The sequence below is a fragment of the Elephantulus edwardii genome, unplaced genomic scaffold, assembly GCF_000299155.1.
Source record: "Elephantulus edwardii isolate Elephantulus edwardi_28Jun2011 unplaced genomic scaffold, EleEdw1.0 scaffold00151, whole genome shotgun sequence".
Classification (NCBI taxonomy): Eukaryota; Metazoa; Chordata; class Mammalia; order Macroscelidea; family Macroscelididae; genus Elephantulus; species Elephantulus edwardii.
In genome coordinates, this window is record NW_006399901.1 from 2,715,046 (window position 1) to 2,741,422 (window position 26,377).

Sequence of the window (26,377 nt, forward strand, 5' to 3'; positions counted from 1 at the left end):
CCTATTAAGAAAACCCCAACATACTCCCCCTAAAAAAAAAAGAAACAAACCCTAAAACAAAATAAAGACCCTGAAACTGGAAGTTTAGGCTTGGCCATGCCTTATAGGAGCCCCGTATTTTGTTGCAGGACAACATTGCTACACAAGTGCATCAGACGCTGGTCACAGCACACTCAGAAGAGACACTACAAGCAGGTATGGAGCCTTTTGATAGCAGGTAGCTCTTGCATCTACTTACTTTGGAAAGATTACTAAAAAGGCCTGTGCTAGGATGTCTTCATGTGTTGATCTGGGAAGAGCGGCTGTTGTAAAAGCTCTGAGGTCTCTCGCCCGCCTCCATCATTGATGTCAGACGGTCTTCCTGATTGCCTGCATCTTTCTCTGCTGGGAAAATGGCAGGAGCTGGCTGAGAGAGGTGAGAGCTCCTAGTCAGTTATTTCTTTACTCAAGTTTATTATCAGACAATAAATTATTCAGAATACCAGGAGAAAAGGCTAGTGAATAAGTGCTGTATCCTAGTCTAGTGTCGATAGTGGGTAGAGGAGGATGGGACTCAGAATGATGAGTAATGAAGGTAGATGGAAAAGATGGGTTCCATTCCATGGAAGAACTATTTACCACTTGCCTGTTCTTTATGCAGCCCCGCTTAAGCCCTCTCACTGGGCTAGTAATTCAGCACCAGGATGGTACATGTGCTCGTGCAGGCTAGTTCCTGGTAACTGGCTGCTGAGCTGAGGAGTGCTCTGAGACCCTTTGTGGATTTGAAAAGGTGGAGCATCAGCCAAAGAAAGGAAGACCCTCCGTGAGATGGATTGACAGTGTGACTGCAGCAGTGGGCTCATGTGTGTCAAAGACGATGAGGATGGTACAGGAGAGGACAGGGTTCAGATCTGTCGTTCTTAGGGTCGCCATGAGTCATGCCTTGACTGCACCTAACAACGGCAGCAGGCTCCATGGGGTCCTGTGGGCGTTGCATGAGGGGGGTGCGGCGCATCCACTCTAGTGTCCTTGGCAGTGTAGACACATTCCAAACTCCACACTGCCATCCACATCCCCACTTCCATCTGTTTTGAGAATCTTAACACATGAATCTGAGGATGTTGGCTTGCTCTCTGTAGTTCTAGGATAGGATCCAAATCCTTTAGAGAGGCTTACAAATTCTTTTGGAAGCTGGCCTTGTCGCTCTCTGCTCCCCCCCCCCTTTGTACCCTCAAACCTCTGCTCCTTTCTACCTGTTCAGCTCAGGTGTCACTTCCTCCCCCAGACCCACCCCTTCAAGAAACTTTTATCAGAGTATTTGTCATGTTGTTTTCGCACCTGTCTCTTGTGAGTGTAACCTATGTCTTCCCTCAACCTAGCCCAGCAAGGCATTCGCTATATAGACTGATGCTTGGATGAATGAGTGAACAGATGTTCAGATGTCGTTGATTCCCGTAGGCATCATTTCAGTTCTTGGCATTTGGAAGTTACTAATCCAAGGCAAAGGAGCCCTGGTGGCACAGTGTTTAAGGACTCAGCTACTACCCCAAAAGTCAGCAGTTTGAACTCACCAGCTACTCTGTGGGAAGAAGATGTCGCAGTTGGCTCCTGCACAGATTAAACCCTTGGGAACCTGTGTGTGTGCTCTGCTCAGTCCTGAGGAGTCACTAGGGTTTGGAAGTGACTCGGTGGCAATAGATTTGGTTTCTAGCCCAGACTTCTTCCAGTGCACAACACAAAAACTGGTTTTTTTTGTCATAGCTTCAAATGCCACTTCTTCTGTAGGGTAGTGGTCAAAGCAGTCACTAGTCTAACCAGATTGAAGGAGAGGGGACTATTTCTCAATGAAAAGAAATAAATTACATGATGTCTTAAAAACCACCATATATATATTTCCCCAGAGTGTATAATGATAAAAGCGTATGTATATTTTCATGTGTTCCTACTGATTTATCCATGAAATAGTGAACTTTTCTATATTTCCATAAAAATATGAAGAATTTATATGGCAAAACCAAAATGGATACTATAAAAGACTTGCACTAGACCATTGAGAAGCCAAAACAAAGGGAAGAGATGTTGAAGTTAAAGCCCTGAACAGAAGATTTCAAAGAGCAGCCCAAGAAGACAACTCAAGTATTATTACCAAATATACAAAGAGCTGGAATTGGAGAATAAAAAGGAAAGAACTCAATTAACATTGTTCAAGCAGAGAGAGCTGAAACACAGATCCAAGGCTCAAGTTGTAATACTGAGAGATGCCATGGGCAAAATCTTGAATGATCCAGGAAGCATCAAAAGAAAAGAATTGGTTGACACTGAAATATTTCTGAAAATACCACATGATCAAGAGCCAATGGTAATGAAGGAAGAAGTTCAAGCAACATTGAAGGCATTGGCCAAAAATAAGACCTCAGAAATCAATGGGCTACCCAGTTGACATGTTTTGTGGGCTAATCTATGCCAGGAAATCTGGAGGACAGCTGCCTCGCCGAATTGTTCCCATTCCTAAGGAAGGTGATCCAACAGAATGTGGAAATTATCAAACAATATCATTAATATCACATTCAAGCAAAATACTGCTGAAGATCGTTCAAAACCAGCTAGAACTGCCAGAAGTTTAAGCAGGATTTAGAAGAGGGCTATGGCACCAGGGCTAACCTTGATGATGTCAGATGGATCGGATCCTGGCTGAAAGCAGAGAATACCAGAAGAATGTCTGTACGTTATTGACTTTGTGAAAGCATTTGATTATGTGGATCGTAACAAATTATGGCAAATACTGAGCTCAGTAGAAATTCCAGAGCATTTAATTGAACTCATATGAAATCTGTACTTAGACCAAGAGGCTGTTGTGCGAACAGAGCAAGGAACAATGTTGTTGTTGTGTACCATCAAGTCAGATCTGACTCATAGCTGACCCTCCAGTGGGTTTTCAAAGGCAGTAATCACACAAGAGGAAATTGCCCATCTTTTTCCCATGGAGCAGCTGGTGGATTTGAACCACATGCCTTTAGGCTGGAGTGCAGTGCAGCTCCTTACCACTAGACCAACAGAGCTCCTCCCTAAAGGAACAGATGGTTCCAAGGAACAGATGAAGAAAGGTGTGTGTCAACATTGTATCCTCTCTCTGTAACTATTCATTGTATTGCTGAACAAATAGTTCAAGAAGCTAGACTCTCTGAAGAAGAATGTGCACCAGGTTCAGAGGAAGACTCATCAGCAACCTATATAATGTAGATGGTACAACCTTGCTTGCCGAAAGTGAGGAGGACTTGAAGCACTTGCTGCAGAAGATCAAAGATTACAGCCTTCAATCTGGATTTTACATCTTAACATCAAGAAAACAAAAATCTTTACCAATGATCCAATAGGCAATATCATGCTAGATGGAGAAAAGAGTGAAACTGTCAATGATTTCATCTTACTTAGATCTACAATCAATACCCTTGATACAGCAGTCAGGAGAGCAAAAGATGTATTACACTGGTAAAGTCTGCATCAGAACCTTTCCACATTATTAAGAATCAGTGATATCAGTTTGAAGACGAAGATACCCATGATCTTTTCAGACCATGGTCTTTTAAATCACTTGCTATGCATCTGAGAGCTGGGCCATGTATAAGGATGACAGAAGAACTGATGCCTTTGAACTGGGGTGTTGGAGAAGAGTACTGAACATCCCATTGACTGGAACAAACAGGTATGTCTTAGAGAAAGTACAGCCAGAGGGTTCCTTGGAAACACATAAAGCTTCACCTCAACATATTTCAGGTATGTTGCTAGGAGAGGCTATTTCTTGGAGAGGGACCTCATGCTTGGAAAGGCAGAGGGTCAGTGAAGGAGAAGACCCTCAACTAGGTGGACTGACATAGTGACTGCTGCAGTGTGTCAAAAAGTGTGAGGATGGCACAGGACAGGACAGGGTTCAGATCCGTTTTTCATAGGGTCACTATGGGTCACACTTGACTCGATAGCACCTAGCAACAACAACAATATGGCATGTGCTGTAAACAAAGCCAAGAGACCTCTTACAAAGTGAGAAAATAGTTGTAGCACACATGACAAAGGACTAATAAATTCCTTAAATTTCAAAAAGATCTTATCATCGAGACAAATACTAATAATCAGTAAAAAGAAGATGGTGGCTATAAGCACCTTTGCCCCAGGGGAAACTTCAGCTGTTGATGTGTGTGTGATAAATGGGTAGTATATGAATATACTGCTAACTCCATATGTAAATGTTTTATAATGAAATGGTTTTCACTTTATTTTATTTTTCACTTGTCATGTTGGCAAGAGATTTTAGTCTTTTCCTCCATTTCATTGTGCAGGAGGCACCCCTCCCTCAAGAAGTTGACCTTGAAAGGTCCTTTTTAAAAAATTTAAAGGGAAAACAAAAAAACTCACCCCAGTAAGAAAAGCAAAATTTACCAGAACAACAAATGCTGGCAAGGTTGTGGAGAAACTGGAACGCTTATTCTCTATTGGTAGGAGTGTAAAATGGTGCAACCATTATGGAAGGCAGTATGGCAGTTTCTCAAAATGTTGTAAATAGAAATACCATTTGACCCAGCAATTCCACTACTAGGAATATACCCCAAAGAGACCATAACTGCCACCCAAGCAGATATATGCCCACCCATGTTTTTTTTTAATTTTTTTCCCCCACCCATGTTTATTATGGCTTTGTTCACAATAGCAAAGAGTTGGAAACAACCTAAGTGTCCATCAGCAAATAAATGGGTAGAGAAGCTGTGGTATATTCACACAATGGAATACTATGCTGCATTGAAAAATAAGGAACTCATGAAATATTATACAAAATGGGTGACCCTGGAGGACATTATGCTGAGTGAAATATCTCAGTTATAAAAGGACAAATACTGTATAGTGCCACTGTTGTAAAACGGAACTGACATTGGAGTTGGGGCAGACTGAGAAAGAGAAGATAAATTATGTTTACTGCATTGAAACAGATGAGCGAGAGAACTGTTTAAAAGGTATTTATGATTAGGTATTATTGTCATGATAGGAGTCCAGAAAGAAGGCTGCATAGTGGAATGGACTTTGGGGGAGGGATTGTATAATAATAAAAGAATTTTACTTTTCAAAGAGAAGAATGAACTCGGGGGAGGTTTGGCAGGGAGAAAAGTGCAACAGTGGAATGAATGGAAATCCAAAGTCTCTGTAAACTTGCATTAAAATTAATTTTTAAAAAAATTTAAAGGGATTGTGTTTCACTGGTTTGTTTTAGATGCTGCAGGCCAGAGCTGATGGCCACTTCCAGCGGACAGCCCTTCCCGCTGCCTTCCTGGCCTGGAAGAGCCGGTGGCGGTGGCAGCAGCGTGACAGAGCCCTGAACACTAGAGCAACGTGTTTTCACAGGTACACAGCTCACCATCTGCTCTGGGCATCCACCAAACAGCCCAGTTGCTTTGCACTTCGTTCCCCAGACCCCCAGGCCCTGGCTTGTCCTGGTTGGTCAGTAATGTGGGCTCATTGATTTCATCCAGCAAGATGAAGCAGCCCATACTTCCCCTGAGGAAACTTCTTTCCATCTTTGTTGCAAGTGCTTTTAGGCCTGACCCTGGATCTTAAGCTCTTCTTAAGCTCTTCTCTCATCCCAAGCCATTGAGAAGGCCACTAATACCACCCATTAGCTCTCTGCATCACAATGTGTCTGGACCCTGGATCTCGATTGCAGCTGCCGTGTAGTATGGCGTCCCTATTCTGCCAGAAATGGAGCTTTAAATTCTTGACATTCAAGTCATCAATAAAATTAGAAGGACCAGACGCAGATCTGCTTTTCCGCTTCCTCAGGGGTAAACTTGGACATAGCAGACACTCACTGTACATTAGTAGGATATCATGGAGAAGGATGAATGGCTGTGTTTCTGCCTCTGTGGCAGATATTGTATGGCAGAAGGACAAGGAAGCCTTACGACATCATGATCTTAGTCACTCTTTTTGCCCTCACAGCAGTTCTGAGAGACTATGCCCAGTTTATTAGTTTTAGCCCATTTGGCAGACTAGGAAAAGCTTCAGAAGGATCAATGACTTGCACGAGATAACACCACCCATAAATTGCAGGGCCAGGATTTAAATCCAGATCTTTTATTCCAAAGTTTAAGTGCTTTCTGCTGGATCAAGAGCAAGAGGGGGTTTTTCCTAGTTTTGTCCATTTCTGTGGTGAGATAAGACGTAAGAAGCAATTGAAGAACCATTGAAGAGACTTGGTTCAGTGTCCTCAATCCTGTTAGCCATAAGTTCTTCCAGAGCCTGGAGCTAGAGCTGAGGGTGGCGGTGGGCATGGGGCAGGGGCCAGCTTCTGGTGAGCTGTAGGTGAAGATGGATGACAGGGTTGAGTAAGAGAGGGGCCCTACAGAGGAGATGGGCCTGGTGGTCAGTGAACACGTGAGCAGGCTTCTGGCACTAAGAATGTAACCGAAGAGTACCCAGGATTCTGTGCATCACAGAGGACGGGGATAGGAGGGAGGGAGGGACATGTGTTGGGACACATTACAGTAATTTCGGAGGACTCCGTTGGAGATTCAAGTGCTTGGCCAGACCTTTCAGGCTCCTTCATACAAAGTCCAAAGAGCTGTTTTTTAGGGGGCAAACTCACCTCATTGTCATTGAGTCAAAATCGACTCCTAGTTGACACTCCAGCAAGTTTTCAGAGACTGTAAATTGCAGCAAAAGGAGACTGCCTCCCTTTGTCCAGTGGAGCCTCTGGTGGATTCGAACCAGCACAGAAGCACCTTCTTTAGGTTAACAGTGCAACTCCTTACCCACTAGGCCAGCAGAGCTCTCCTGGGGGGCAGCCCTGGGAAATAGAAGTAGACAGAGCTAGCTTTGCCCCTGACCCCTTCTGCAAACCAGGCTATTTCATTTTTACCGAGTTCCTGAATTGAGCACTTGAAAATTGACCTTGGGACTTTAAAAGATCCATCTTGCACACATCTACACACTTGCTCTTTGTTTCTTTCACAGACAAACAAAAATATAAAGCCAGCCTTGATCCTGTTGCTTTTCATGTCTTGTCAGAGTGGGGGCCCAGCATTGAGAGAGACTTTCTGGTAGCAGGGACTTCTCTCAGACCCTTGGAACAGGGCAAAGCCCAGCTGATGATGGATGCTCAGAGCTGCCTCTGTGCGGAACCAGAAGCCTCATTCAGTAGCGCATGTGGCAGATGGCGAAGGCCTGATACACTTTATTCTTGTTTGGATTCTTTCTTTCCGACCTGTGGTAAATATGTATGCCGAGTCCTTGGGTGCCACAAATGGTCAAGCACAGGACTTAGTGGCTAAGAGATTGGTGGCTCAGATCTACACAGAAGCTCCTCAGAGGACAGGCCTCATGTTTTTCTGTCTCCGCGCGGGCAGAGTGACTGAGAGCCATTTGGGAAGCCTGAATTGAGGTTTGCTTTCATGCTTCACTGTGTGACTCCAGGCGAAGTGGGCAGTCACTCTCTGTTAGGTCTTCACACTGGATGTAAGGCCAAGGACTCAAGGATGGGACCAGGGAAAAAGAAAAAGCTGAAGAAGTTTTATTAAGGGAGCTCCTGGGTGGGATTCCTTGGTCTGGAGAGAAAGACAGACCAGGGGTAAACTGTGCCCTAAGATGGATTGGACAGGTTTTTATAATAAGGGTCTTTAGGGAGTGAGGGGAGGGGCATTCCATTGTGGTTTAGCCAGGTGAGCAAGGCCGTTCACTCCCTCTGTTCACATGTTGTTATTCTTTAAATCCTTTATTCTCCTCCTTTGACCTTGGCTGGGCCTAACATGATCCTCACTCAGGTTCCTCACCTGTCAGATGAAGGTGATATGATATCAGTCCTCCACTTGCTGTGGAATGGAATGAAGCATCCATTTGGGCCCAGCACACAGTGCAGATGATTTCCCTGCCTTCTGGAATTGATCTGCGACTTTAATAGTAAATCACACTTTGTAGGTGTAGGCTGGAGTCCGTGCTTCAAGTTCTACAGCCACCTTTCCAGCACTCTCAGAGTAGGGCTTTTTGGTGGTTGTTGGGTTTTTGTTTTTAGGAATAAAGACAGAATTTATAGTGTATTCATGAATTATTATTTGAAACAATAGTTACCTACCCTTTTTGTGAAATTGTTAGACTGAGAATAAGATAAAGTGGGTTTGTTCTTTTGAGAAATTGAGATAAAACATACATACCGTGAAAGGCACGGCCCAGTCATGATGGAGAACCTTCGCGTTCCCACAGATGGCTGCTCTGTTCGTGTCAGTGGCCAGACAAGTGCTGATTGCCGCCCTCGTGTCCCCTGCCTGCCACACAGCCCAGCGTTGGGTGATGCTGACTTCCCGAAGAACCTTTCAGTTCACAGGCTGCACACTGTGCAGGTGCTTGGTTGACACCAGGAATAACATGACAATGACGAGGACCTGATGGCTGTCGACTTTCTTTCCCCTTCTCCTTCCCTTCCATTCTCCATAGAAGCTCATTGACCGCAGTATCATGATATATAAGAGGGAAAAATTTTATTTTGGAGCTTCTCATTCAGCAATGGTCTTGTTTTGTTTTCAGTCTTACTGATACTTATTTGATGCTTTAGGGAGACACTGGAAAGGCAAGTATTTGGTATTTGGTGGCAGAAGACATTTCAGCATCAAGAAAACCGCCTGGCAGAAAGAGTGGTGAGTGGTTTACCCTGCAGAGGTGCTCAGGGAAGGGGTCCCCCCACTTCAGGCCTTCCATCCACTGCCTGCCTCACCCCACCTCCTCAGGTGGGGGCACAGAGCCCAGACCCACACCGCATGCCCACCACATCATGAGCAGGGACACAGCTGGCACCTCTGTCACTGAGGTTGGCAGCTGCCTGTGGCCAGGTGCTGAGTGCGGATTCCTCCCTGGCTCTGTGCCCTCCTGACTCTGTGCCCTCACTCCTCTCTGTCCCCTCAGGCCATCCTTCATGCCGAACGGCAGCTCCTGTGCAGGGCCTGGTCCACATGGCACCAGCAGGCGGCAGCACATCACCAGGAGCGACAAAGACAAGCTCTGGCCTGTGTCCACCATCGCCACTGGCAGCTCCGGAGAGCCTGCCGGGTCTGGAGGGAGAGCACTCATGGGCTCAGAGCCGAGTAAGTGGCCCTGGTAGCGCTCCTACCCCGACACGTTTGATCCTGGGAGCAACACCTGACTGGGCCTCGAGTATCTGTCAGGAGGGTCTGTTAGCCTCGACTTGGCAGCAAGCTACAAGTTCAACCTTAAACTGCATGCACAGAACCAAGGCCTGTACAATCTTGGAGCTCCCAGATTCCAGAATTAATGGAAGACAAAAGTCCCTGTCTGCCACCCATGCTGTGGGAAGTAGGATCAGGACACAGACCAGTTGGGACAGCTGATCACACCTGGACCAGCAGCAGTTGGCTGAGGGACAGGCTGTGGTTGGAGCCCCTTGAAGGGGTATGTGGACACTGCTACATGTGGACTTAACCTTTATTACTTCCTCATGTGTCTCGATGACTCTCTCAAACACACCCCACTAGCTTAGGGTCCCGAGGACTCTAGCCTTGAGGCTGGGTGACTGCACTGAACCACACCCTGTCACCCCACAGGAAACTGGGGCAGGTGCGGGCTGTGGAGTTCCACTCGCTGCAGCTGCTGCGTTGGGCCTGGAACAGGTGGAAGGAGGTAAGGCCTGGGGCGGTGCCAGTTGTGTAACTTTGACAGGTGGGGCTGTGTCTGCGTGACTAAGAGCAGACATCTGGACCCCACGCAGCCTTTAGTAGCCCACCTGCTCCTCACTGCGGGAAGGGAAGAGCCAGCAGCTGTGGGGGTGGTTGGCTCAGAAGTCCCTGTTCCTTCAAGATGATAACACTTTTTCTTCCTGAACCGAAGAAATCGGAAATCCCTTATTAATCTTTTTACAGAGAAACTGCTTGGGAAATGGTTCTAGCTCCTAGCCTGTGGGGCAAAGTAGAACTGGCGGGTCGAGTTTCTGAGACTGTGATTCTTTAGGGAGGCAAACTCCCGCACCTTTCCCCCTTGAAGCAGCTGGGGGCCAAGATTTCAGTTAGTTAGCCGGGTGCTTTACTACTGCGCCACCAGGGCTGAGACTGATGGGATATTTACCATAGGTAAGTCACTTGCCTCACTGATGCTCACGAAGCCCCTAAGAGGCACGTGTTTTCAGATGAGACAGTGGCTCAGGGGGGTAAGAGGCCTTATATGAGCTCTCCCCACAATGCCGCGCAGCCCCCACACTTTCCTCTGCCCGCAGAGCATGGCCCTGTTACACGCCCAGCGGCGGAAGTTGGTGCTGGCCGACCTGCATCACCAGCGCTCCTTGCTGCACCGGGTGCTGCGGAGATGGCTGGTAGGAGCCGCTGCTGCTTGCTGCCTGGGGAGGGGTTCTCAGGGCCTGTTCCCTGCTGTGTGCCACCTGCGCTCAGTGGGTGCTCTACACCCCTTCAGCCCAGGAGCCAAGCTCCTTTGACCCTGGTCTGGCAAAGGTGAACTTACTCCTGTCTAGGGCACCAGCCCTAAAGTGAACGTGGCCTGTGTCCCAAATTGCCCTGGTTTGATTTCTTGGGTTGAGGGCCTAGTGAGACAGCTTTCTTTTAGTTGTCTGTGAGGGTTTCCTGACCGTGGAAGTGGGGGTATGGTCCCTTCCCCATTCTTTATGGGTTCTCCGAGCCTTGCTGCCCTGCGTCAGTGTGCTTCTCAGATGTCCCTGGGGACGGGGAGATGTGTGGACTTGGGGACAGCTCCCAGCCTGCCTCATTTCCTGCAGACTTACCAGGACGGGGTGCGGCGTGTCCTGCAGGAGGTGGCAGCCAGAGAGAGCCGTCACAACAGGCACCTGCTGCGGTGAGTCTCCTAGCATCCCAGGGGACCCAGCTGGTGGGACAAGGACCAGTTCTGGGAGATGAGACCCCAGGTCAAGTCCGTTTAGGGGTTCCTGACCACGGGTAGTAGCACGGGACCTGGCTGCCTTCAACTGTCAGCATGTTATGGCTTTTCCACAAGCTCTTTTTCAGCTCTCTGTCTTGAACACCTGCTGTGTAGGGAACTAGAAAGCCAGTGCACCCGGACGCCTCCAGTGCCTCCCACTTGCTGCCCCTCGGTGAACTTCCCTCACAGGGGGCTGTGGGCACTTTGTGTTCTCGGCCTTCCCCTCTCTCTCAGCTGCCCTTTTACTGATGGCCTCTCGGTCCTCATCTCTTCTTTCAGGCCCCTTGAGATCCATTATCTGCCTCTGCTCATTTGTTCGATGAGACCCACCCTCCAGCTCCTTCTAAGTGTGATCCCCCCAGGCCCCTCTTCCATGGGCCTTTTCCACTTTCTGTATCTGATCAACATATGCCGTTGCAGCTTGCCTGTGGGAGGTGGGCCTGATGGGCTTTCAACACCTCTGTCCCCCCTTACGGGTCCATCCAGCTCTTCAGATGGGGTGAGCAGAGGGCCCTTCCCTGAACTCGCTCAGCAGTAAGCGCACCCTGAGGTTACACTCTCTGCAGCTCCCCTGTCTCCCTGTACTTAATAGAATGAATCACTGTCTTCTTTGCGGCTCTGTGTTCCCCATGGATGGAAACACCACCTGGCTGCCATGTTTGGTTTTGTTCACTGCTGTCTCCTGGTGCTTAGCCGCTGCTGGCCCCGAGCCAGTGCCCAGGATACTGTTTCCTGAATGTAAACATGGACAGAGCATCGGTGTCAGTGACGGGTGCTTGTTGCATGCAGACCTCTTGGTTCAGGCACTGGGTGAAGCGCTGGCGATGATTCATGCCACTGCTATGAATTCCCTCCCGAACTGACGTCACCCCTCCCTTCCTGTCTCCCCCTCCCCACATCCCTGGACCGGCTCCCTGCAGGGGCGCATTACGTCACTGGCGGAAGAACACTGTGGCCCGTGCAGATGAAGCTCAGAAGACCTTACAAGCACGTGATCACTACAGAAGAACCATCTGTTCAAAGGTGAGGCTGAGACAAGGCATGTTCTGGCCGGGACGGACTGTGATAGCAGGGATTGGAAATGAGCTTTCTAACTGAGGAGTTAGAGACGGAATGACTCGCCAGTAAACGCTCCTGCACCCACGTGAACATCGGCTTTCGCTGAATTATAAACCAGTATCTGCTTAAAGGACAAAATGCCACAGAGGGAGTGAGTTCTTATCAGACGGATTTTCTTTGCACCAACTGAATTGAAATAACCTTGGAAGGTCAGTTGGGTAAATGTGACAAATTGTGTAAATCACTGAGCTGCTGTTTGTCTGAAGAGGTTGGTCACTCTGGCCCTCACCTCACAGGTCTCAGGAGCCTGGAGGCTGTTTACATCCAGTAAATGTGAAATCAGTCGCTGATGGGAAGTGACTCCACACCAGTTCCTTTAACTGGGAAGCTGGTGGGGAAACTAGTTTGGTAGGTACCATGAGCAGGTGGCAGGGAATGGTGGCAGGAAGTGGCTGTGAGAAATTGTTCAAAGAAGATGATTCCAAGATCAGTTTCAGAGAAACTGTTTTAGTGAAACTGATGAAATGATAGACACACACACATAAATGCACACACAGCTGTTTTAAGCCACTGGAAATAGTCCTAAGGGCAAAAGGCAAATGAAAAATATGTCTCTTCCACACAGTCTATGTAAATATGACAATGACGGTGAGAGTCTGTGGGATGTACGGAAAGACTGCCCCTCCTTCCCTGCTTCTGCTTCTGTGAGGGAGCCCTATGGTCCTAGCTCCAATCTGCAGCCAAGAACAAAGGCCTCCCTATACCCCTTCTCCCTTCCTGGGAAGATCAAGACTTCAGCCTTTCTCTCCCTACCCCCAAACCAGAAAACCAGACCCACTTCTGTTAAATAGATTCTGACGTATAGTGACCCTCTATCAGGTTTCGGTTCTTTATTTCTTCGCTTTTGGAAGAAGATTGCCCATCTTTCTCTTTAAGAGCAGCTAGTGACTTTTTGGTTGGCAGTACAACACACAGCACACTACGCCATCAGAGTTCCCTATGCTATCACCCAACTACATTAACAATAGATGATCTGAACAGACAGACCTATAACCAGTGAAGAGATTGAGTTAGAGAAGCCCTGGCCCAATGACTTCTCTGCTGAATTCTGCCAAACGTGTTATGAGACCATTATTATCCTGATAACAAAACTGGAAAAAAATACCGAAAAGTATAGATAGTATCTCTTATGAATAATGACATGAAATCCTCAACAAAATACTAGCAAATCCAACAACATATAATAAAGAGTTTTACACCATGACCAATGAGATTTACCCTAAAATACAAGGTATGATGTAGTGAATTACTTAATATATTGTTTTTTAAACTTACACCAAGGGAATTAGATACCTTGTTAATGTAAATAAGGTGAATGGCACCCTTGTGGAATGGGGCTATGACACTGAAATGGTTACTGAAACATTAGTGTGGATGGAGACTGGTCCCTTTTGTCATCCTGCTAGCCTTCAGAATGGAAAAGGAAAGTCTCATTGCCATCAGGATAAGAAGAGCCAAGCATGCCCTTTTTACCCAAGATCCTTGGGCTGAAACTCCTAGGCCCAAGAGATAAGGAGCTGTAGCAGCAGAGGTAAAGAGGAAGATGTGGCAAGAAGCAGTGGTGAAAAGACGGACAGACAGCTGAGCCACCTCTTCTCAAGGCACAGCTGTGGGCCTCCTGGCCCATTGAACAAGGAAGCTGGGTGCCTTTGGACATTTGTCAGAGAGTGAGGTTCACTGACGCACAGAGCTAAAATGGAGCACTTGCAGGCCTGGGTTTCCTTAATGGAGTGGGCTGCTTTTCTGGCTTAAAATGACAGCTTTGTAATACTTGTCCCAACAAAGCAGAGACCAGGTACCAGAAAGAGACCTACCTTTGGGTACAGCTGAGGAGGGAGGCGGTCCTGATTGAGGAACTATATTCTGAAATGTTCTTGATCCTTAATTACAACCTCTTGTTTCCTTAGTAAACCCAGTCAGTATGCGCATGGTCCATGAGCCCTGTGTGATTATTGCAACAGCTTATCAAACCCAGAAGAGAGGTGCGTGCCTCTCAAGGGAGGACTAGTGATGGAATTGATAGAACGGGCTTGGAATGTGAGGGACATGTCTGACCTCATGAGAGTTGGCTGTTGAGATAGGTAGAGCCATTCTACAACATCATTTTTACTCAAGGACTATTTAACATTAAAAAAGGAAGTCAAGGGGCAGAGGTGGGGGAAAGATGATGTCATAGAAGTAGAATAAAAACAGAAATCGCAGGATCATCTCACAAATGCAGGAAAAGAATTTGACCAAATCCAACACCTTTCGTTAAAAAAACAAAAACCAGTCATCAGAGTGGAAATAGAGGAGAACTTCCTCATGTAGGTAAAGAACATCTATAACCAGATCACAGCCAATGTCATATTTAAAGGTGAGAGCTAGACGCTTTCTTCCTTCAGGAGCGAGACTTTCTACTTTTACCACTTATATTCAACTTCGAATTGGAGCTTGTAGTCAGGACAGCTAAGCCAAAAGAAAGGGTGGAGGAAGAAATTAAAGATGTCTAGATTGGAATAGAAGAAGCGAAACTGTCTCTAGTCATAGGTGACATGGTCTTGTGTATAGAAAATCCTCGGGAATCCAGTAAAAGGCTATTCGAAGTAGTAAGTGCAGCCGTGTCAGGACTGCATGATCAGTATATGCAAATCCATTTTCTTTTACATATTGCAATGAACAGTCCATTCATTGTAACCTAATTTCCCTACACCTTATCTTCCCTGCTTTAGGAGAATTACTGACTTAGGATGATTTTTATTTAAAAGCATATAGCCAGTACTCATGGATTATAGTTTTTATGACTCACTTTGTTGTTTTTGTAACTGCAGGGACTAGTTTTAATTCAAGGTTCCTCCGGTCTTAATTAACGCAGTAAGTCTGGGCTTTTTAAGAATTTTGAATTCTCTTCCACACCTTTGTCCTTTCAGGACCCAGCTATGACGGCCCTGATCTGAAGGGTTTGTGGTGGTGCCCGGACACCATCTGGTTCTCACCGGGGGAGACAGAGCTGTGCTTCCTGTGCACTTAATGTACACAAGCTGCATCTCAGAGTCTCTGCCTTCCTCCTCCTTCATTTGCTCCATGTTAGTAGAGACCAGTAGTTGGAGCTTAAATACACTTCACAGCCAGTCACAAGTTTGTAAGATACCTGTATGCACAGAGAACCAGACAAACATAACCATGGGGTTTTCTGTTTGGGCAGAGGAGAGTGACCATTGTTGCCGAATTTTATGTTTTATCTTTACCAAAAATATCTTTTTCTCTTGTGTGTTTCTTAGTGGCATCACGTGTGTTTGTTGTTGAGTCTGTTTACACATCACTTGTACGGTCTCGCCTTTCCCATTACCAAAACTAACAGGTGTCTGCTTCCTAGAAAGTGCCCCCCCCGCCCCCCCGCCTAGCTGTCCCCAGTAACCACCAGTCAGCGCTGATCTCAGTCTTTATCAGTCTTAGTTTTCTTATCACCATGCTAACATAGAATATTAGTCCTTTTAAAAAAAAAGAATATTAATCCTTTTGTAATTGGTTTGTTTCCATCAGCGCAATGTCTTCCAAATGTATCCATGCTATAATTCTAGAACTCCTCATTCTTTATGACTGTGTAGTAGTCCTTTTATGAATATACCACATTTTGTCCATTGTTCTGTTAATGGGCACTTAGGTAGTTTCCATCTTTTTTGCTGTTGTCAGTAGTGCTGCAGTGACCAAATGGGTGCATGTACTTACTTAAGTCTCTTTTATTAGCTCTCTGTCTTTCCTCTGCTTGGTAAAAAGCTTGTCAGTCAGATATTGTTTTAAAACCAAGAATTCAAATTAATACAGACTAGGAAGGATTGGCCATCCACTTCCAAAATAAAACAAGCCTTCGAAAACCCTATGTACAGCAGAGCACACTTAGAGTAGACTAACAGATACGACAACTAAGGCTGAGCCCTCAAATTTGGAAACAAAGGAATTAGTTGAGACGAGCTCGGGACAGGGCAGGTTTCAGAGCTGCTGTATGTAGGGTCACAGGTGACTTGACGGCACATAACAACAACAGCAACAGGGTATATATCAAGTAGCTGGATCATAAGGTATTTCTAGTCCTAGGTTTTGTTTTTTTTAAAAAGCATCATATAGCTTTCCATAGTGGCTGTAACTTTGTACAGTACCACCAACAATGGATAAGAGTTTCAGTCTTCCTACGTCCTCACTAGCATTTATTTTCTGGTTTTGTGTGTGTGTGTGTGTGTGTGTGTGTGTGTGTGTGTTTTTCTGTTTTGTTTTTATCAGTGCCATTTTGTTGTTGTTTTAGATGCCATCAATTTGAGTACAACTCAGGGTGACCCTATGAACAACAACAGATCTAGACCCTGCTCTAGCCTGTGCCATTCTCACCATTTCTGATACACTTGAGCCCATTGCTACAGTCCCTGTGTCAGTCCACCTCTTTGAGGGTCTTCCTCTCTTTTACTGACCCTCCATCTTTCCAAAAATGATGTCCCTTCCCAAGGAAAGCCTCTCCTAGCGACATGCACAAAGTATGAAAGGCAAAGCGTCACTGTCCTTGCCTCCAAGGACCACTCTGACTGCACGTTTTGCAAGACACTTTTATTTGATCTTTTGTCAGTCCATGGGATATTCAGTATTTCTTCTCCAGCACCACAGCTCAAAGGCATCAGTTATTCTGTCATCTTAACTAATTGTCCAGCTCTCAGATGTATAGCAAGTGATTGAAAAGATCATGGCCTGAATCAGGCCCACCTTAGTCTGACATCATTGCTCCTTAGTAATTTGAAGAGGTCTCTGACATCAGGCTTACTCAAAGGAATACGTCTCCTGATTTCCTGACTGCTGGTACCAAGGGTGTTGATATTAAGTAGGGGTGAAATGGTATCTCAGTGTAGTTTTGCTTTGTGTTGTTCTAAAAGCTGATGAATGGCTCATTTCAACCTCTGTAAACCCCATTGGAGGGTCAATGGGTTGGTTCTGACTTGACAGCAATGAGTTGAGGTCAGTGGCTAATTAGGGAGATCTGGTGGCCTAGTCAGTACTAAGTTGTGTGGCTAACTCCAAGGCCATGCCTCTGTGACAGTTAAAATTCTCCAGGCGCTCCATGGGAGAAAGGTGGGCAATCTCCTCTGTGATTTACAGCCTCCGAAAACCGACTGGAGGGTGTCAGCTATGAGTTCTGATCCAGTGGCAATGAGAGAGACAAAATGAGGCCAGCTATGAGGAGCTCTGGTGTCACACTGCCAACAGAAAGGTCAGCAGTTCGAATCCACCAGCTACTCTGTGGGACACAGATAGGCATTCTCCTCCCGTATGATTTAGAGTCTCAGAAACCTGACGGAGGACACTGTGGGTCAGAATTGAGTCAGCTCCGTGGCAGCGCAGTGACATTTATCCCGTGTTCATTACCCCCTTGAATGTGCTCTTTGGTGACCTGTTTGTTGATATATTGTCTGTATTTTAGTTAAGCTTTTTGTCTTTCTGCTGCTGAATCATTGACATTTTCTGTGCATTTACAGATTAGATCCTTCTTAGATAACATCTTTTAGAAATATTTCCCCCCAGCACAAAACAGGCTCCACGGGGTTTTCCATGACTGAGTTTTCTAAACGAGCTCACTGGGACCCAGACTTCCTGGAGCCATGAAGGTTGACTGATCCTCTGAAACTGTTACCCTGAGATAATCTTAAAACCTAAAACCAAATGTATCTCCTGCAGTTGCCTCAAAACCAAACAGCCGTTTAGCTTAAGTCATGAAAAATACCTGCTCTTGTTAAAGAATAGCTTGTGAGTTGAAATTGACAAAAGCAACGGAAAGATTAGATAGAAAACATAGGGGGAAAGAACTTAGGTTAATGGGGAGAAACCTATTGGACAATTGGCTAAGAATGCGTAAGCTGGAGAATGTAATCAGTGTCCCTAAATTGCACATGTCGAGATAATGGGGTGACAGGATTGCTGTATGTTGTGCTGTGTATATCTGCAACAGTAAAAGAAATAGGATCATACAGTAAAAAGAAACAGAACAATGGACTGAAAAGAAAGCAAGATTGCCAAGCCTTCCAAGGTGCCTCTGGGTAGAGTTTGTAGTTAGAAGCTGAGCAGTTAACTGGTTCTGTCCCCCAGGGACTTCTCTTAGAACTGAACCTTTGTGACCTTGGGTTTGGCAGAGGAGTCCGAGAACTATTCCCCAAGCAAATGCCACAGCAGAGATATAGACAAGCTGGGCTTTGTCAAGGTTAAAGACTTACACATAAAAGGGTCCTAACAAGGGCAAAGACCGCACCCAGGATGGTAGGAAGTATTTACAAGTCATATCTAATAAGGTATTTGTACCTACAATATATAAAGAACTTTGACCAGTCAACAAAAAGACAGCTCACTGGGTCAAGGATGTGAATGGACGTTTCCCTAAGGAATAACTCCTTGACTCTTAAGTACATGCCATCATTAGTCATTGGGAAAATGCAAAACAGAAGTGCAGGCCTTTTCTCCTCATTTCCTTTCAAGGAAGAAGGTCCATTCTTTTAAGGATATAACTTCTAATAAATATATCATTACTATTTACCCTCAAAAAAAAGTGCAGTGAAGACTGATAATATACTAGATGGTTGTTATGTGGCGTCGAGTTGCTTGTGACTCATAGTGACCCTATGTGCAATAGCCCTGAATCCTGCGCTCTCCTGTGCCAACCTTATTATCTCTGACACACCTACCTCCACTACCCCAGTCACTGAGTCAATCCATCTCATTGAGGGTCTTCCTCTCTTGCACTTTCCCTCCACCTTCTCAAGCATGACATCCCTCCTTGCAACATGTCTAAAGTATGTTAGGCAGAGCTTCAGAATCCTTGCCTCCAAGGAGCAGCCTGGTCTCAACCCTCTCCAGGGTGAATGTGTTTGTTCTCCTAGCAGTCTGTGGGATATTCAGTACTCTTCTCCAGCACCACAGCTCAGAGGCATCAATTCTATCATTCCTAGACATTGTCCAGCTTTCTGACACATAGCAAGTAATTGCGAAGACGATCCCCTGGATCAGGTGCACCTTAGTCTCCAGACTGACATTGTTGCTCTTCAGTACTCTGGAGAGGTCCCTGACAGCAGACTTTCCCAATGCACTTTGTCTTTTGACTTTCTGGCTGCTGGTACCAAGAGTGTTCCTTGTGGAGCCAAGCAAACTAAAGCAGGGGCTATGCTAGGGCACATGAAATGGTTGAAGCAGCGCATGGAGGAAGAAGCATCCAGCCTGGACTTAGGGGTTGGGGAGAACTTAACAAAAGACATAGTATCTTCGACGGCACATAACAACAACAACATCTGTAAAGCACACACAGGCATTGAGATACTACTCCACACCCACCCACTGCGGGGGCTACTAACACAAAAAGGAAGCTGGCATCAATGGAGGTATGAGAGCCCTCAGACAGCTCATGGTGTGACCGGAGAGAGCCAGTTTCTGGCTGCTCATCACCGCGAGCCAATGAAGTAGAGACAAGAATCGACTCTCGTAAGTGCGCTTTATTCAGCTATCGTGCGATCTGAGAAAGGGCACAGTGAGGCCTTAAAGACCACTTTCTGACTTCTCAGAATCAAGCCAGACTTTTATTTTTTTTAAATTGAGATTTTAATGAAAGTTTATAAAAAAACTTGGATTTCCACCTATACATTGTGGCACACTTTCCCCCTTACCCCCCCTCACCCCCCCAGTTGGCTTTTTTCTTTGGAAAAAGATTTTTCATTGTTAACATGGTCGTCGTCCCCCAGGACCACTCTACTATGCATCTCCTATTCTGGACTCTTGTCATGCCAATAATACTTAATCATATATTACTTTTATACAGTTCTCTCCCTCATCTGTTTCAATGCTGTGAACATTATTTATCCCCTCCTTTCTTAGTTTCTCCCCAACCCCCATGTCAGTCCTGTTTCACAACAGTGGTATTATGAAGTATTTGTCTTGTTGTGACTGACATATCTTACTCAGCATAAAGTCCTTTATGGTAACCTATTTTGTATAATATTTCAAGAGTTCTTTGTTTTTAGTGCTACATAATATTCCATTTTATGAATACACCAGAGCTTCTCTATCCATTTGTTTGTTGATGGGCACTTGGGTTGTTTTCAACTCTTTGCTATTGTGAACAAAGCAGCAATAAACATAGGTATGCATATATCTGCTTGGGTGGCAGTTCTGCTTTCTTTAGGGTATATTCCCAGTAGTGGAAGTGCTGTATCAAATGGAATTTCTAAAAAAAAAAGAAAGGTATTTCTATTTCCAGCTTTTTGAGAAAGCACCATACTGCCTTCCATAGTGGTTGCACCCTTTTACACTCCTGCCAACAGTGAATAAGAGTTCCAGTTTCTCCACAACCTCAACAGCATTTGTTGTTTGCAAGCCAGACTTTTTAAGGAGACAGTAAGAGGGAGTAGTTAAGGGGAAAGGAATGTGGAAAGGAGTCTCCTAAATGAATTCTCTCCCTCTGATAAATGATATCTGAGGTGGGTAGTTATCAAGTCACCTGATAATTAGCAGTTAAGCATATTAATAATTTGCATCACCCAATAAGAACTGCTCTTGTCATCCTTATTCACTGTTCCAGCTCTCAGATGCTAGTGATTGGAAAGATCATGGCCTGAAATCAGACATACCTTAGTCTCCAAACTGATATCATTGCTCCTCAGTAATAGAGGTCCCTGATGGCGAACCTGCCCAGTAGAATGTCTCCTGATTTCCTGACTGCTGATACCAAGGGTGTTGATTTTAGCAGGTGTGAAATGGTATCTCAGTGTAGTTTTGATTTGTATTGCATTACCAAAGTACCTATCAGGAATTATCTATCAGCTATCAGTTACCATCAGTCATGTCACATCAACCTACTGATGCTGCATTCTTCAAGCAATTTAGGGGTTTTTGTTCCATGTCAAGGTGACTTGATCCTAAATCCTTAGTCCCTGGATTAACAGCTTCAGAGATTCCTGATCAGTTGTGTGAATGTCCTTGACATAGGCAAACTTGTATTCTCTCCTGAACATAGATAACTGATAACTGTCATCCTAAACCTAGGCAACTATTTAATTATCATCCTAAACTTAGTCAACTATTTACTGTCATCCTAAATGTAGGCAGTTATATCTGAGCTCCTCCCACCATCAGTGGGAATGCAAAATGGTACAGCAACTGCAAAAAAAATAGCTTGATGGTACCTCAAAAATTGAAACAAAGAATTACATCATGACCCAGAAGTTCCAGTCCTAAGTATAAACCCAAAAGGGATGGAAGGATACATGCAAACACAAGCTTGTATACAGCATTTCCTGTCATAGGCAAAAGGTGGAAATAAAACAGTTGAATGAATGGTGCACATGCACGTCATTCAAACATAAAAGATAGGAAGAACATGCTACAACTTGGATGAACCTTGAAAACATTATGTTAAGTCAAAGATTCTATTCATAGATAGGGAAATCAACTGTGTTGCTAAAATTTGCAAACTGCACTAGAGGCTAGAGATGCCAAAACAAAGGCAACTTGAGAAGACAGAGCAAAATATTATAATGTCAAAAGGCTGGAGTCAATAAGAAGAGAAGAACTTAGAATCACAATTTTTTTAAAAAAGAACTCACTTGGCATTTTTCAAGCCAAAGGAACTGAAAAATCCAAGCCTTTAGTTGGAATACTGAGAGATGGGCAAAATCTTGAAAGATCCAACAAACATCAAAAGAAGATGGAGGGAATACACACTCACTGTACCAAAAAGAATTGGCTTACACTAAAATATTTCAGAAAGTAACTTGAGAACAAGAGCCAATGGTAACAAAGGAAAATATTCAAGTTTCACTGAAGACATTGGCAAAAATTTAGGCCCTAGAAATCGTTGGAATACCAATTGATATGTTTTAACTAAGAGATGTAACCCTGGATATGCTCACCAAGTCTATGTCAGGAAATTTGTAAGACAGCTATTAGACCAACTAACCAAAAGAAATTTCATGCCTGTTCCCATTCCCAAGAAAGGTGATCTAACAAAATGTGAAAATTAACAATTTCATTAATATCACATGTAAACATAGTATTGCTAAACTTCGTCCAAAGACAGCTGGAACAGGACTTTGACAGAGAACAGCCAAAAAGTCAAGCTGAATTTAGAGGAGGCCATGGCATTGGGGATCTCCTTGCTGATGTCAGGTATATCTCAGCAGAAAGTAAATACCTGAAGAATATCTTATTTGTGTTTTATGGATTATGCAAAGGCATTTGACTGTGTGGATCATAATAAACTATGGTTAACATTGAGAAAAATGGGAATCCTAGAACAGTTAAGTATGTTCATATGAAACCTATACCTAGGACCAAGAAGTTCTTTTCCAAACAGCGCAAGGGAACACTGCATAGCTTAAAATCAAGAAAGGAGTTGTCAGGGTTGTATCCTTTCTCCATACCTATTCAGCCTGTATGCTGAGAAAATAATTCAAGAAGCTAGACTCTGTAAAGAAGAATGTGACATTAGGACTGGATGAAGATTCATCAATAACCTGTGTTATGTGGATGACAGACACAGCCTTGCTTGCTGGAAATGCTTGATGCAGTCAAAGATTGTTATTAAGTGCCATCAAGTTGTAGACAGCCCATAGCAACCCTATGAGCGAAGTTCATCTTTCACAAAGCTTTCATCTTTTTTTTTTTTTTTTTTTGGGAAGTGGATGCCACTCCTACTTTCAAGCCTCTTTTATTCGGGAGATCCACAAAAAGCAGGGTCAAGGGCCCAAAAGCCTTTTTAAATACTAGGCCAAATCCAATCTGCTCACACCCTGTTGTGAACAAAAGGCACACCGTAGTCTCAACCCCAAACCAGAAAACACACCTTAGCAGAATCCAGCTGTTCCACTCATCTTCCCAGCTACTGCCTTCTATATGGATTACATCCTAACATCAAGAAGAAATAAAAGACAGGGGAAAGAAAAGACAAAAATCCTCACCAGCAGGTTGATAGGCAACATTATGATAGAGCAAAGATTGAAATCATCAGTGATTTTTGTCTTACTGGGATCTACAATAATACCTTTGGTACCAGCAGCCAGGAGATCACAGCATTGGCTAAGTTTCCTGTCAGGGATTGATCCAAAGTCTTGAACAGTCATGCCAGTTAAGATACATCTGATTCAAGCCATGGTCTTTCAAGTAACCTGCTGTACAACTGAGAGTCAGAAATGAAGAAGGATGACAGAAGAGTCGATGCCTTTGAGTTGTGGTGTTGGAGAAGAGCACTTAGTATCCCATGGACTGCTAAAAGAACGAACAGATGTGTCTTGGAGAGGGTGCAAGCAGAGTGCTCCTTGGAGGCAAGGATGGCGAAGCTTCATCTCACATACTCTGGGCATGTTGTTGTTGATGTTAAGTGCTATCGAGGCATAGACAACTCATAGCGACCCTATGAACGGAAAGACCTGAACAATTATATGAGTTTCATCGTTTCTCCAAGTTCATAGAGTTTCCGGAGGCAAGCTTTATCAGAAGCAGATGCCACTCCTGCTTCCAAGCTTGTTTTAATCAGGGTTGTTAGAAAGGGCTAATCCTTGCAAAAGGATGTAATGCTTAGAAAGGTGGAGAGTTAAAGACCCTCAACCAGATGGATTGACACAGTGACTGAAGCAGTGGGCTCAGGTGTGTCGGAGATGATGAGGGTGGCACAGGAAAGGACAGGGTTCAGATCTGTTAGGATAGGTCACTGTGAGTCATACCTGACTCAGTGGCACCTAACAACGATAACATGCTGTCTGGTTGACAAGCTGACCCTTCAGTGGGGTTTCAGAGGCCGTAAATTGTGCAGGGGAGCAGCTTGTGGATTTGAACTTTGTACCTTCTGGTTGACAGCTCAGCTCCTTACTACTAGACTAGCAGAGCTTCCCTAGGGAAATCTATGCAGACAAAAAAAAAAATTAGTGATCAAATTAGATGAGTGATTGCTTCGGGCTGGGAGGTGGAAGAGGAAGCTTCCGGGCTGTGGTTGGCTGCCTTTTGGCTCCCATGGTGAGCTCATGTGTAGCAGGACAGAAAGCCGCTCTGAGCTGCGCTGTCTTCATTCACTCTCACTGGCACGTTTACACCCAGACTGCCAACTGCAGTGTCAAGCCACCCCATTGAGGGGGTTCCCGCATTTTCACTGACCCTCCCGAAGCCACCCCGTTGAGGGGGTTCCCGCATTTTCACTGACCTTCCCGACCTGGCCAAATGGAAAGGCATTTCTAACAATTGCTTTTTCCTCATGACCTTTCAAAAGCAAGCAAAGTCTCCACAGCCTCACTTCTAGGGAGCACCGGGGTGTATTTCTTCTCCTCAGATGGATTTGTGTGTCGTTCTGCAGAATGCAGGATGTGATGATAATTTCAAAACTCCACAAAAGTGTTAGAAATGATTGGATTGTATGCTTTCCATGGGTGAATGGTAGAAACGATTGAATTGTGTCCTTCTCATGATGAATTGTATGTAAAGCTGTTAAAACAACAATAACAAAAAGGTGAAAAATAAAAGTTACATAAACTTTTGTTACATTCACAATAAAGAAAAAAGGGAGGGAGGAAGATGAGAAAAAAGTTCAGATGAATGACAGGAGTGCACAGGCCTGTGAGGCAGCCTGAGGGTGGTGCTTGGGAATGTTCTAGAAGGTGTCCTGAGCAGGCACTGTTCACCTGCTGGCAGTTTCCTTGAGTGGCTCAGCATGTCCTCAGGGGGGAATACCCCAGCCAGCAGGCACCCCCTGCCAAAGAGGGAGGAGGCATGTCTGCCCTCAGCGTACGTAAGGCGTTGGTGATTTTTTAGTGTGGGACTACAGACCAGGCAGGTTGCCTGACTTTTTCTATTAAAAAGTACATATAATGTACTTCTATTTGGTACATATTTTAATAAATAATAGACTCAACTATAACAAAGCTTTAAAAGTATTAAAATATAATATTTTATTAAAATACGATAAAGCTGTGTTTCTTAAATCCTTCTCACTTGAAGAGGAGTTAGCAAACTCCCTCGCTTGGGGTACGGGGCTCCTGTGAGTGGTCCCAGCTCTGCTCTGTGTGGGTTTTGTCTGTGGCATCAAGAGGGACGAGTGTGAGCACGTTCATTCAGCCTGGCCCACCCAGGATGGAAACTGTGGATGCAGGCCGGTGTGCCCGCAGTGACAGCCTCTCTGTGCCCACCTGCCCCTTAGGTCTTCGTTTACTGGAGGGAGGAGGCATCAGTGCAGATCTACTACCGTCAGCAGGAGGACTCCGCTGTGAGCAAGGCCCGGGCCATGCTGGACAGGGGTGAGCAAGGGCCCTCTGGACCTGTGGTCCTGTGGGTCGGCCTTTGAAGGACTCAGTACTTTCTGTGCACTCTCTTTGCCCCAGATCATCCTTGTTTTCTTTGGGAATTCTCCAAAGAGTTTATGTTAAGACAGAAGGCCAAGGTTTACCATCTAGAGCTATGCACAGATAAAGCTGTAAGTTTCGAGGGACTGTGGGTGGGCATCTCCCTAGAGGGGCTAGCATGTGGCAGGCTCAGGGATTGCCATGTCCCTTATGAATGTCCACAGGTCTGAGGCCGGGAGGCGGTAGATAAGATGGCAAGACGCCGAGTTCACCCAGTTGGTGTGCTGGAGAACCACTTCTTTCTTATGTGGAGGCCTCAGAGTCCCAGCCCTCCTCGGCAGCCTGCCAGTGGGACAGGGACTGGGGAGGACAGTATGACAGGACTGGAGACGCAAGCAGGGCCTATATCCTGGCTCTGAGGTGCCAAGCTTGCTGTACTGTCTGTGTGAGGTGAGGGGGGCTCAGAGGGGATATGATAGCATCTCTCTCTTGGGGTCTTTGTCCACACATCAGTGTAATGACTAAAGCAAGACCACCCCCTCAAGAAACTTCAGCCCTTAGTGCTGGGGTTGGTTGCAGGCCTGTGATCACTGCCAGCCTTCACCCTTCACCCCGTTGGGGCTCCATCCTGGCATCTGTGACCTGGGCCAGCGCTCTTCTGTTGTCTCTGAAAGAAACATTTCCTGAATCCTAAGAAAATTAGTAAAAGGAAAAACTTCAACCTGAGGAAAGAATTCTGGTCCCCAGTAAAGAAACCTGCAATGTGGACTCAGCAGGAGCCAGTCACCCTTGGGGCTGATGGGTCCTCAGACCTGCTGCATGACCATTGTGACCACCATGCACACCTCCCCTAGGGGCTCTGGGATCACTTATCAGGAAGCTTTGGTTTCCTTTCAAAAAATGGGGCTACCGCCACCTCCTCTACCTCCACCACTTCATCCTTTTCCCCCACCTCATCCTCATGCACCATCTCATCCTTCTCCTCCACCTCATCCTTCTGCACTTCATCCTTCTCCTCCACCTCCTCCTCC

At 45.4% G+C, this 26,377-nt stretch overlaps 1 protein-coding gene across 1 annotated transcript in view; it reads left to right on the forward strand.

The window, feature by feature from the left end:
- The window catches only part of SFI1 (Sfi1 homolog, spindle assembly associated (yeast)), a 129,651-nt gene that overhangs the window by 95,001 nt on the left and 8,273 nt on the right, over positions 1–26,377 (forward strand). The window contains exons 14-22 of the mRNA XM_006894888.1: positions 129–195; positions 5,237–5,367; positions 8,567–8,648; positions 8,914–9,092; positions 9,570–9,645; positions 10,235–10,330; positions 10,748–10,824; positions 11,829–11,931; positions 25,205–25,301. Coding sequence (XP_006894950.1) covers positions 129–195; positions 5,237–5,367; positions 8,567–8,648; positions 8,914–9,092; positions 9,570–9,645; positions 10,235–10,330; positions 10,748–10,824; positions 11,829–11,931; positions 25,205–25,301 — 908 coding nt within the window. The remainder of the gene's footprint in view (positions 1–128; positions 196–5,236; positions 5,368–8,566; positions 8,649–8,913; positions 9,093–9,569; positions 9,646–10,234; positions 10,331–10,747; positions 10,825–11,828; positions 11,932–25,204; positions 25,302–26,377) is intronic.